This window comes from Pelecanus crispus, chromosome 1, assembly GCF_030463565.1.
Source record: "Pelecanus crispus isolate bPelCri1 chromosome 1, bPelCri1.pri, whole genome shotgun sequence".
Taxonomy (NCBI): Eukaryota; Metazoa; Chordata; class Aves; order Pelecaniformes; family Pelecanidae; genus Pelecanus; species Pelecanus crispus.
Window position 1 is genome coordinate 76298993 of NC_134643.1, and position 11404 is coordinate 76310396.

General features: G+C 40.2%; 1 protein-coding gene across 21 annotated transcripts in view; it reads left to right on the top strand.

The window, feature by feature from the left end:
• Nucleotides 1–5666, top strand: part of C2CD5 (C2 calcium dependent domain containing 5) — a 71609-nt gene extending 65943 nt beyond the window's left edge. For all 21 annotated transcript variants that reach the window (XM_075728061.1, XM_075728058.1, XM_075728063.1 and 18 more), the window contains 3 exons: nucleotides 819–1009; nucleotides 4420–4566; nucleotides 5127–5666. In XM_075728061.1, coding sequence (XP_075584176.1) covers nucleotides 819–1009; nucleotides 4420–4566; nucleotides 5127–5258 — 470 coding nt within the window. In that variant the 3' untranslated portion in view covers nucleotides 5259–5666. The remainder of the gene's footprint in view (nucleotides 1–818; nucleotides 1010–4419; nucleotides 4567–5126) is intronic.
• Nucleotides 5667–11404: the final 5738 nt, after the last annotated feature.

Genomic DNA, 11404 nt, shown 5'->3' on the forward strand with positions numbered 1-11404 from the left:
TTATGATAATCTGAGACATATCTCTGATTTCCCAGTGGTGAATAGTGGAGTTTCCTGCCCAGCAATAGTTTTGCAGATCACATGTAGAATGAATACCTGAGTGTGAAAACTGCCGACATTGTTAATGTCTTTGTAAGCTAATATAGGGTTTATGAACTAGTAGCATAAAAAGCAAAATACAGTATTTCTGTTCACTTAGTAAAAACTAGTTATCAATAAATGTGTATGCCTACTAATTATATAACATACACTGCATGGATGTAGGTGTATGTATGATCTTGGAAAATTTTTGGTGAGAAACAGGAAGCAATCACCAAGGTGACAGTCAAGGCAATGGTCACTAAATTAGCAAGTGGTGAGTTATTTTTCAGTAGTTCTTTGGCCACAGGTCTGACTATCTTGCTTAAATTAGCAGAGATTAATATCTGTTTTAATGGAAAATGCTGCACTGGGGAAACACAACAACTTTCACACTTACTATAATTTATTGCTCCAGCAGAATATGTATTTCAAAATGTTGGCACTTTTTTTCTTTACCTTCACTTTATAACTGATTGTTGTATGTGCAGCTACTCGCCTCAATGTTTTCCTTTGCAGGAATGCCACTCTTCCAAATAAATTCCATTTCAGCTTTTTGTCTCCTTTTGCATGCACTGCATGATAATTTCCTTTCTCACGTGATATGGCTGAGCATCACAGGCAGCTGAATGTTGTCACCAAGCTATTTGGAAACCATAAAGAAGAGGTTTTGTGTTTTGAGAAACACTAATTGATCTTACTTGGTAGTTACTTTCTCTTCTTCTTTCCCATCTTTTTAGCTGCTTCACTTGATAAAGCAAGTCCATTGGCTGAGGGATACTTACGGCACCGTTCTGTTCCATCATGCACCAATTCTACCGTCTCAGTTGTTAAGATGACACCTCTTTCTTTTCTACCGGGGGCAAAAATAACCAAATATCTTGGGATAATCAACATGTTTTTTATACGAGAAACCACTTCTTTGCGTGAGGTGAGCTGTATATCAGGGATTAGCACTTTCTGTTATATATAAAATAATGAAAGGTAAATACCTGAAGAGGTTTGAGTTGAGGTATGGCAGAGCAAGGGAATAGAGTTTGTGTCACTTGAGGGTAGGTGCTAAGTGGGGAGTAAGTCACATTGCACTGCTCTTGTCACAGAGCATGTAGAGCTCCTTCATGTTTGACAACGTTAGGAAGGTGTCCTGGTTTCGGCTGGGATAGAGTTAATTTTCTTCCTAGTAGCAGGCATAGTGCTGTGTTTTGGATTTAGTAGGAGAAGAATGTTGATAACATGCTGATTTTTTTAGTTGTTGCTAAGTACTGCTTACACCAGTCAAGGACTTTTCAGCTTCCCATGCTCTGCCAGGTGCACAAGAAACTGGGAGGGGGCACAGCCAGAATAGTTGATCCAAACTGACCAAAGGGCTATTCCATACCATATGACATCATGCTCAGTATATAAACTGGGGGGGGGGGGGGTGGCCAGGGAGCAGCGATTGCTGCTCGGGAACTGTCTGGGTATCAGTCGGCGGGTGGTGAGCAATTGCATTGTGCATCACTTGCTTTGTATATCATTATTATTATTATCATTATTATACTGTTACTATTATCGTTACTATTTTACTTTATTTCAATTATTAAACTGTTCTTATCTCAACCCAGGAGTGTTTCTCACTCCTCCGATTCTCTCCCCCATCCCATCGGGGTAGGGGGAGTGAGCGAGCGGCTGCATGGTGCTTAGTTGCTGGCTAGGGCTAAACCACGACAGAAGGGGTTACTGAACCGTTGATATTGTTGTTGAATTTGGATATAACACTAAAGCAGTGAGTTCTTAAACAGAACTATTTGGAAAAAATAGGTCTTTGACCAACAATGGTAGCTGGGATCATTTGAACCCAAAACTGACATTAATTTAAACGCAAAAAAAGAAAAAAAAAATTATTCTCTCATTTAGCAAGCTCAGCGATGAACTTTCACAGTGTATTTGGATTTTAGAATTCTTTTAGAATTCTTTGGTTAATACAAGTTTTCCCATATCATATATAAGTATTACGCTGATTTTTAGTATTACATTCCGTGCATTCTCGGTAACATAGCTCTGTGTGATGAATGTCTAAAAAGCATGCCATAGAGTATATAACCACATAAGCAGCTTAGAGGGTGTAGCTAGTGATACTCAAACAGCGATCTCCAGCCTGGATCTGGACAACAGATACTCCTCTGAGCAAGCAAAATTCCAAGACATGGTCCTTTTGGGAAGTAGCTGCATCCTTCTGCTACAGTTTCTGGCCACAGAAATAGAATGTATGTCTTGCCTGGTTTGTCAGTGTGGAAGAGTATGCTTTGTATTGCTAATTACACATTGATAAAATTACATAGCAGATGTTAATAAAAATGATCAGCCTTCATAAAAATGAGTTGCAAGCTCTCTAGAGAAACTTTGATCAGCCAAACATCTTGTTTGGAACTTGCAAGTTACAGCCCCTTTTAACTTGAGACATCTCTGTGAAAAGGACAGCATTTTCAAAAGGTTGTATATGGTACGACCAGGGAAATGGTTACATGACATTTCTGTACTAACTACAACTTCTGTAGATATAAATTAAATAGCTGATAAGCAAGCTTTGGTAACTGTGATAGCAGATCTCAGCAGAGGTACGTTGCTCAAGTATTTGATTCTGCTCCTTCATGAAGTTGGGATGGTTGTACAGTTTCTGTGATACCGTCAGTGTGCAATTTCCAGCACCCAGGGCAGCTAATTTAAATCTATTCCAGCTGCCTAGGCTGAGTGACAAACCAGTTTTAATGCTAGTTGCATAGTATTGCCCTGAGGCTGTAACAGAGTCAAAACAGAGTGGCTGTTATATCCAACTTAAGCAATGTGTTTCAGAGTCTACAGAAAAATAATTAACAGCATTTCTGTTTGTATTGCTTTATATTTTGCTTATAGTAGTTTACAGAATATTGAAGCCCTATGAATGCTTTCATAAGCTGAACTATATACCAGACACTGCTTCAGAAATTAATGATAATTTTAAGTCCAGTTTATCCATCGCTCTTAGGTTTTGCCATTTACAGGTGGATATTTATAATATTTTGTTATCTGTTGTCATCAAATTTTGTACTAGGTTTATAATATTACAGATATTTTTTTTTCCTATCAGTTGCTGTAACTATTAAAACACTTGGACAAAAGCAATATTTCATGAGGAATGACAAACTTGTATTGAAATTTTGATTTCTGGCTGCAGTTGATGTCATTCATGCTTTATGCTTGGGTTGGTGAAATTATATTTGCTTTTTGTTTGTTAATTTTCATCCACAAGATATGTTTCCTTATGTCTTTGAGTCTGTTCAGGGTAGATTATACTTTTCCCAGTAGACAGGAGGGCAGTCCGTATTTGTTGAAGTTCACCTTAGCCTCCTTCCTCTTCTGCCTACCTCTTTCATTTTCTCCAGTGGCACACACACATGTGGGAAGTCTAATCGTCTTGCCTTTCACTTTGATTTTGAAATTGTATAGATATTTTGAACCGATATTGAGCTCTGTTTCATCAGTTTCTTTCCTTAGTGTTTTCTCTGGATTCTTATGGTTTTGGTTGGTTGCCTTGGTTTTGTGTGTTGGGTTTCCCCCTCCAATGTAGTTGCTCACATTCTTGTCTAGAAAAAAACCCATACTTCATTGTTTTCCTTCTCCTTTCACAGCAATTTAGATTATTCAGCTTGGCACCAAAGAAGTAAAAAATCCCCCACAGGCACCATCAAGTCAGAAAACTTCACTAAATGGGGACGTTCTTGTGGGCTTCAAGGGAAAAAAAAGCTCGAATAGTTTGTCAAGTCTCTGCTCTGTCCCTTGCTTACTTTGTATTTTGAGGGGTCATTTCTTTAGTGAATGTTGAGCACTAATGACAGTCATTAACATACATGAAGTTGCAGTGACCAAAGGTAATGGCCACTCATTACCAGTAACTTCCAAGAAGTCTAAATCTCTTTTAGTCCTCAATAGAAATTATTATTTATCTGCTTCCCAGTTATCAAAAAAAAATGGGCAGTATCCTTCCTGATGAAAGAAAAAAGTCATTATTCAACTGTTGTTGGAATATTGAGTGTTCCTGCAGAGGTGCAGGAATGTCTGAAAAGTGTAAGTACATGTAATACGCTGACTGCAAAGAATACCAGTCACAAATGAATAACCTACTTGTGATTCTTTTCCTCAAACAGTAAGTTCCATTGGTCTGATTTTTAACTGTGACCCATTAAGCAGTGAATAGCTTTTAAGTTCTGTACAATATACCATTTAGGATTCACTGAAATATTCAGCTGATAAAAATGTAAGAAAAGTATTCAGCGTCTTGTAGCTATGCCTAACATAAAATGTAAATTTTTTTTTCCATTTTAGGAGGGTGGTGTCAGTGGTTTTCTCCATGCTTTTATTGCTGAAGTGTTTGCAATGGTGAGAGCTCATGTCGCAGCTTTAGGGGGGAATGCAGTTGTCTCATACATAATGAAGCAGTGTGTTTTCATGGAGAATCCAAACAAAAATCAGGTAAACTATGATATGAAACAACAGTGCTATTGTAATTAGTGTGACACAAGCACACATTTTACATCTTTAGAAAACAGCAACCCTGTAGAGCCATGTCTGCATAACACTTTTGGATCTGTAATCATAGTGCTTGTTTAAAGAAGCCAAGAGCGTTCTTGAACACCTGAGTTAACACAAAATTATGAATATGCTGATACGAAATGCTCCATTTTGGACATAAAGGGACAGAACCTTACTAGAGAAGGTGACAACGGAATATGGTTATTTTGGTACATGAAATATATTCAAAACAGTAGTGAAAGCAAGTACAACTACCCAGATATTTAATTTGTGCTGGTCTTTCAAACATGTAGACAGATTCTTGTTAGCACACAAGTGAGTGGATATAAAAGGAAATATGGCAGCGATTGGCTCACTAATAAATTCTAATAATTTGTTCTTCTTTGATCTCTGTCGATTCTTCTATTATCTGTGTAGTTATATCTAGCAGATATTTTATGTTTACTTATATGTTGTTATTTAATGTTTAGTAACTGCGTATTGTCTTTTTTTTTTTTCAGGCTCAGTGTTTAATAAATGTCAGTGGTGATGCAGTCATCTTTGTACGTGAATCTGAGTTAGAAATGTTACCAGCACAACCTTCTACAGTTGTTTCTCAACCTACAAGTGCTGGAGGAGATGTCACAACGTGAAGACAAGAGAAGTGAAATAGTTTCTGCCAAATATAAAGATTATTTAAAATGTGGGAATGTTTAGGTTTGCATCTTCAAAATCGGTATCTCCTCATAACATTAATAGCCAAAATCCAAGACAATCACTGTACTTGTTCATTTAACTTCATGTAATAGCCAGGACAGCATGTTAGCAGGTATGCTCCAATTCTTCTGTTACAGTTACAGGCTGCTGTGAAACCTAGATAGTAGGTGAAGCACTGATATGAGAGTATGGATTAAAATAGTAGCCATCACATGGAACTGTGAAAGTAAACAAAAATTCTGTTGCATTTTTCAGCTGTTTAACAGGACCATGTTTTAAGATGTAATTCAGAACCATTTCTGAGTTTCTGTATTGTATTAGCTGATTCTCAGCTGTTTAAAAAATAAAAGGGGGGTCAGGGTGGGTGGGAGATAACTGAGAAGCCTGTATTAGCAACCTTTGCTGAACGAACAAGAGATTTGTGCGCAGGCTAAGAAAATGTGGGTTGAAGCCTGAACTTATCTTAGATCATAGAGTGACAAGAGGAAGCAGCAGCACCAAAAAGTCACAGTTTGAATTTCTGCACACTAAAAATATTTTTCAACTGTTTGTGAACTGCTGATTTATTTTTTTAAAAATTACTACTATACGGCATATGTTTTGGGTGGGTGTTTCGGGGTTTTTGTTGTTGTTTGTGTTTTTAAAAAGGTGCCAGACCATGATGCCATGTTCCTAGTCGTCCCTATGGTTTTAAAAAAAAAAAAAAAAAAACCCGAACAAAAACTTCCAAACTGTGTTTGGTGCTATTATAAGATGTTCACTTCAATATTGACAAAACGGATCCCTTTTTTTTATATATGAGATTCTGTGAAAGAATTGTCCTGAGGCTCATTTTCTTAACGCATGATCTTTTGCAAAGATGACATACAGTCCTCCAAAAGTCAGTTATACAGAGGTGTACTCTAGACTGCTTTCTGTTTAACAAGCTGGAAATGCCTGGCTAATTAGAGATTGATATGTATTTGTGATGCTGATTTCTGCAAGTTGGTTTTGTGGTGGGATTTTGGGTTGGGTTTATTGTTTGGGGTTTTTTGTTTTTGTTTTTGTTTTTTTTAACCCCAGTACAGTAGCTGGGAAATGATGGTACTGCAAAGAAAGGAAATTTGTCATTTCCACTAAATGTCTGAAAGGCAGTGATATTTTAATGTAAAAAATGCAAACTTTGATCTGAAGATGCATTCTTACTTAATTCTGACGATACCATACATGGAACTTGAACAAACATATGTAAACTTGAATGTAAATATTCTGGTTAGTGTTGCAATTAAGCAATGGCATGATTATTTGTTAAAACTAATTATTTCATTGTAAATGAGCATGAAAATCATTCTTGCACAATAAATTTCTGTATAAAATTTATTGTCTTTTTATATGTGTGATAGTTAAATGTGTACACTGGATACATATTAAAGATGTCTCATCCCCATTCTCCTAAGAGGAACATTTTGTGTATTGAATGTTACAACCTGATTATTTAAAATTTGCAGAGTTAATTACCTTTAAATATAAAGTGTTTGAATTAGGTGCTTACCAGAACACTTCACTCTTATAGTTGTCTTTCTGAATTCTGTAGCTGTTGCAACCAGAGCTGCCATAAGTTGTCACCTGTAAATAGTTGCAGCTCTCTTGATTATTTTGCAAGGCAAATCGTGTTCCCTTTGAAGCTGATGGCAGAATATTAATAACTTCAGAAGGTCTTGGATCTGGCACAACAAGTTGTTTTCAGAGTAAGTATTCAGAATGGAAATATTCTCTGAAGTAGCACATTAAAGTAGCTGTTCTTGATTTTTGTTTTATTTTGTTTTGGGGTTTTTTTTGGTTGCTTCTGTGGAAGTATTAATGCCATCTTTTCCTTTCTAGCTGTTTTAAAAGGTCACAACTTCTAGTGTGTTTCATTAGACATAGAGGAAGAGCTTTCTCATCTAGAAATTTTAATTCTTCTCTAATAATTATTTTGGAAATGACAAACATGTTTTTTAACTGTTACTAATTGGGATTTAGCTTTTCTTAATTGGTCCAGCTGGATAAATTTAACCTGTAGGAAGTTGTACACTTAAATCACCTTGACTGTTACTTTCTTCTTGTCATTTGGAACATCATACCTCATACATTTCTCAGAGGCAAAAAAAGGATCATATAAGACAAACTTGGACAAACTTAACGGAATTATTAGAGTATGTAAGGAAAGGAAAACTAAACCACGAGTTAAAAATTTAAATCATTAGTGCACAAAACACCTTTAAGGAGCTGTGTGCCTACAACTTAAGTTGATTTATGTTCCTTGCTGGGTTCAGAAAGGCTGAAAATCATACAGAGGTACCTCGCTAGTTAATGACTTTTACCTCTTTAGTCAGGATATAATAACAGTTTTTGATTGGAGGACCATTGAAGTTTCTGCTGAAATGGGCCCAGTTGCTGCAAGATACCCTGCTCTTTACTCGAAAGGGACTGTGAAACGTGGGGAGACAAACTATCATATTAAGATAACTATCAAAGTTATCTTAAATAACTTGTGGCTCAGACAAACATTGCTCTGTCAGGAATTTATCTCAACTCAGAATAGCTCTTTGGGGGTAGGAGCTAATGCAACTTGCTTATACTAGTTTTGGCTGGGATAGAGTTAATTTTCTTCATAGCAGTGTGGTGCTGTGTTTTGGATTTGTGACCAAAACAATGTTAACACAGGGATGTTTTAGTTAACTGCTGAACAGTGCTCGCACAGAGTCAAGGCTTCTGTTTATCACGCTGCCCCCTCCCCAGTGAGTATGATGAGGGCGGACAAGAGGCTGGGAGGGAGCGGAGCCGGGACAGCTGAGGCAGCCTGCCCGCAGGGATACATCCCATGCAGGGATACATCCCATGCAGGGATACATCCCGTGCCGACAGCGCCACGCTCAGCAGCAAACCTAGGGCTTTGCCAGGGGTGGCGGTTGCTTGGGGTCTGGGATTAGTGAGCTGGTGGTGAGCGATCGCTTTGTGCATCACTTGTTTTAATTCGTTTTGTCTTTTTTCTCTTACTAAACTGTCTCAACCCATGAGTTTTCTTGGTTTTCCCCTTCTGGTTCTCTTCCCCGTCACGCTGGGAGGGAAGGCGTGAGTGAGCGGCTGTGCGGTGCCTGGCTGCCTGCCAGGGGTTAGCCCCACAGCATTGCTGCTTTCGGGTGACTTGAGGAATCCAAATGACAGGGGGGTAGGGTGAAAGCAGCCCTGCTCTTATCTGCAGCCCTCAGAAGAGCCCCTGATCTTGGGTTTAAAACCTCCATGTCGATTTTGTGAACAAAGGGGGTGGTAGAAAAGAGTGGTAGCATCTGCTGCAAAAGACCACTTCTCCGGGCACTGTTTTACTTGCAGCAGTGAAGCTAGGTCTGTGTCAGGCCTTCAGGTGACTGGGCAGGGATCAGGGCCTGAAGGACTCTCCCCTTCTCCAGAGAATAGCAGCAGACTAAGGAAGGGCATCTGCAGGTGCTGCTGCTGCTTGCTGATTCTTTCCACAGCTTTCTCTAACCATCGCTCTTTTAAGAGATGCATAGTGCTTGCTAAATCGGCCAACTTGAGCTTGAATGTAGGCAGGAATTAGCTTGGAGGGAGACGTTGGCTTCATGTTGGAGTCACAGCCAGCTTGGTGCTTTAGGAATGTATCTTCTGGAATAACATCCCACTTCTTTTTTTTTTTTTTTTTTTTTCTTTTTTCAGCTAGGAGCTTGTTTTCAGGGCTGGTTGAAAAGTCCTCAGCATTTTTTTTCCTTGTTAACTTTCTAGTTTGTGAAGGTGCTCTGATAAGCACATGTGAAAGGTGCTAAGTGAGAGCAAATGTCCTCTGGTGTAAAGATAATTGTGGCTCTCCCCCCTGCCCAAGTGGAATCAAATGTTTTTTCTCAGTGTTTTGTTGAAATCAGAATTTCCTTGGAAATGAAACCTGAGGGGCCGGTTCACTTTTGTCAGACTGAAAGACATCCCTGCGCCTATCTCGCTAGCAACTTACTGCCAGGAAGATACGTGAAAATAGAAGCAAGACAGATGCAGGGAATTGCAAAAAGTTGTGACGAATGAGATGTCAGTGATTGTGAAGGTTTTGGAGAGCTCTGAGTTCCCTTTCAGTGTTCAGATAAGGCTAGACAGAAGCTTTGATGACTGATCTGAGTAACAGAGTTTTCTTGGCAAGCGTGTTAAGAGCAACTGTTCTGCCACAGCATCTGCGGATCTTCTGTTGAGCCTTGGGCTGTGTGGCAAGAAAAATTTTCTTGCCATGCAGTATTTGTAGCTTTGGTAGATAGGAGAAAGCTCAATTTTGACTACTCTACGAAGCAGAAACGAAGCAAAAAAAGGATGAAGTGACTTGCCCTGTCTGCAGAAGAGTGCCAGGCCCTGGGAGCTCTGCCAGATCTTACAGTCCCTGCCTGGCCTCATCCCACCCTGCCCATGGCCCAGGGCCCTGTTTCAGCCCCCGGGGCCGCCAGCCCCTGCCCCAGCGATGCCGCAGTAGGGCCAGTCTCCAGCTCCCCACAGCCCTGCCCTGCCCCGCCATGGGCACTGCTGAGCTGGGGCTGCCCCCGGTGCCCCCCTGCCCTGCCACGCCGCCCCCGGGAGCCCCCATTGCTCCTGGGGGGGCCTGGGCAGCAACGTGATGCAGGGGTAAGAATTGGGTTTCAAGATGTAGGCTGACACAGTAGCTTAAATATTGAAACATCATTCATTTTTAAACTTGCCTAACTTATATTAGTTGTGACAAGTCTGACACGCTGAATGTTTCCAGTGGCAGGAAAGGACTCTGTCTTTCTGGGGCTCTTGCTAGCTTTCTGCCCAGGTTTTCCAGAAGACAGCTCTATAAGCCCTCCCTGGTATGAGAGCAAGCTGGGCTGCTGCTCCTCATTGGTGCAGATGACCCCATCAGGTAACGCTTTTCATTGCTACACCTCGAGCGTTTCACAAAATCGGCTGGTATCATTTCTCCACTTCACGGTTGAAGTAACCGAGACGGAGAGGTGTGAAGTAATGTGCCAAAGTCATGCTGGGGGCCAGTCGGAGAAGCAGGTCTCGCTCCAGGCGTCAAAACGCTGTGCTTGTGAGTAGTATGGTGCGAGAAACGAGAATGGGCTGAAGACAGATTTGTGTGGTGCTGCGTCTGTGTTATTGTAGCTATGTGATGAATGCATTGCCTGAAAAACAGACCTTAGTCTGCACCAATACAGCTGGAGTTAATGATCTTAGATAAGAATTTACTGTGTGCATCAGTCAATGGACAAATTGTAGAGTAGAAGCTGGAGTTTGAAATTGTTTATTTCATTTTTGGAAACAGGAGTCATGTTTCAATTGACTTGCTGGTTTTTAGCATAAACATGCACATTCACATTAAAGGATGCATATTTATTTTTGTTGCAAAAGCATTTCCATTAATGTGTACAGAAATATCTCCTTAAATAGTAGGGAGGAGAGGAGCTAGGATGATTCCAATTTTGGTTTTATTTTCTTAAAATCAGATGTCTATAACACTTCAATCAAGGAGAATCTTTGCCTGGAAACCTTGCGAGATTTTGGAAATATCAGAATACAACCTTGTGAGCAGAATATTTACCCCTGATGAGCTCTTAAATTTTGAGGGAGTTCAACTGAGCCTGTAAGCTTTGAAGAGATGCCTTTATCTCCTGGCATGCACTCTAAAAGCCAGAGGTGTAAGTGAAAGCATTTGCAGACTGCAACCCTTCCTCTTCTGCCTCCCTTCTCTGCCCAGGCTAGCTGCGCCCTCTGTAGCCATGTGGCACCTTCCCTTCCTGGGATCCCGCCCTGGGCTGTGCTTCCCTCTTCCTTCTCTCCTGGCCCTGTCTCCGGAGGGTTTGGTTAACCACAGGTCGGCAACAGCGCAGGTACTTCTCTGTACAGAGGAGAGGATGCCGCTGTGTTTAAATCTGGAAATTGCAAATTCTGTTCATGCTTCTTGCAGGACAGCAGAGCTATCTGCATTGCAGAGCTGTAAATTCAATTTTCAAGCTTTTAGTGAAATTGATGATCTGTTTATTCTTTGGCCTCAGTCCAAGGGTTAGTGCTGTTTGCATGAGTGGAAACGGCTGAGAGAAGGTGAAATGGT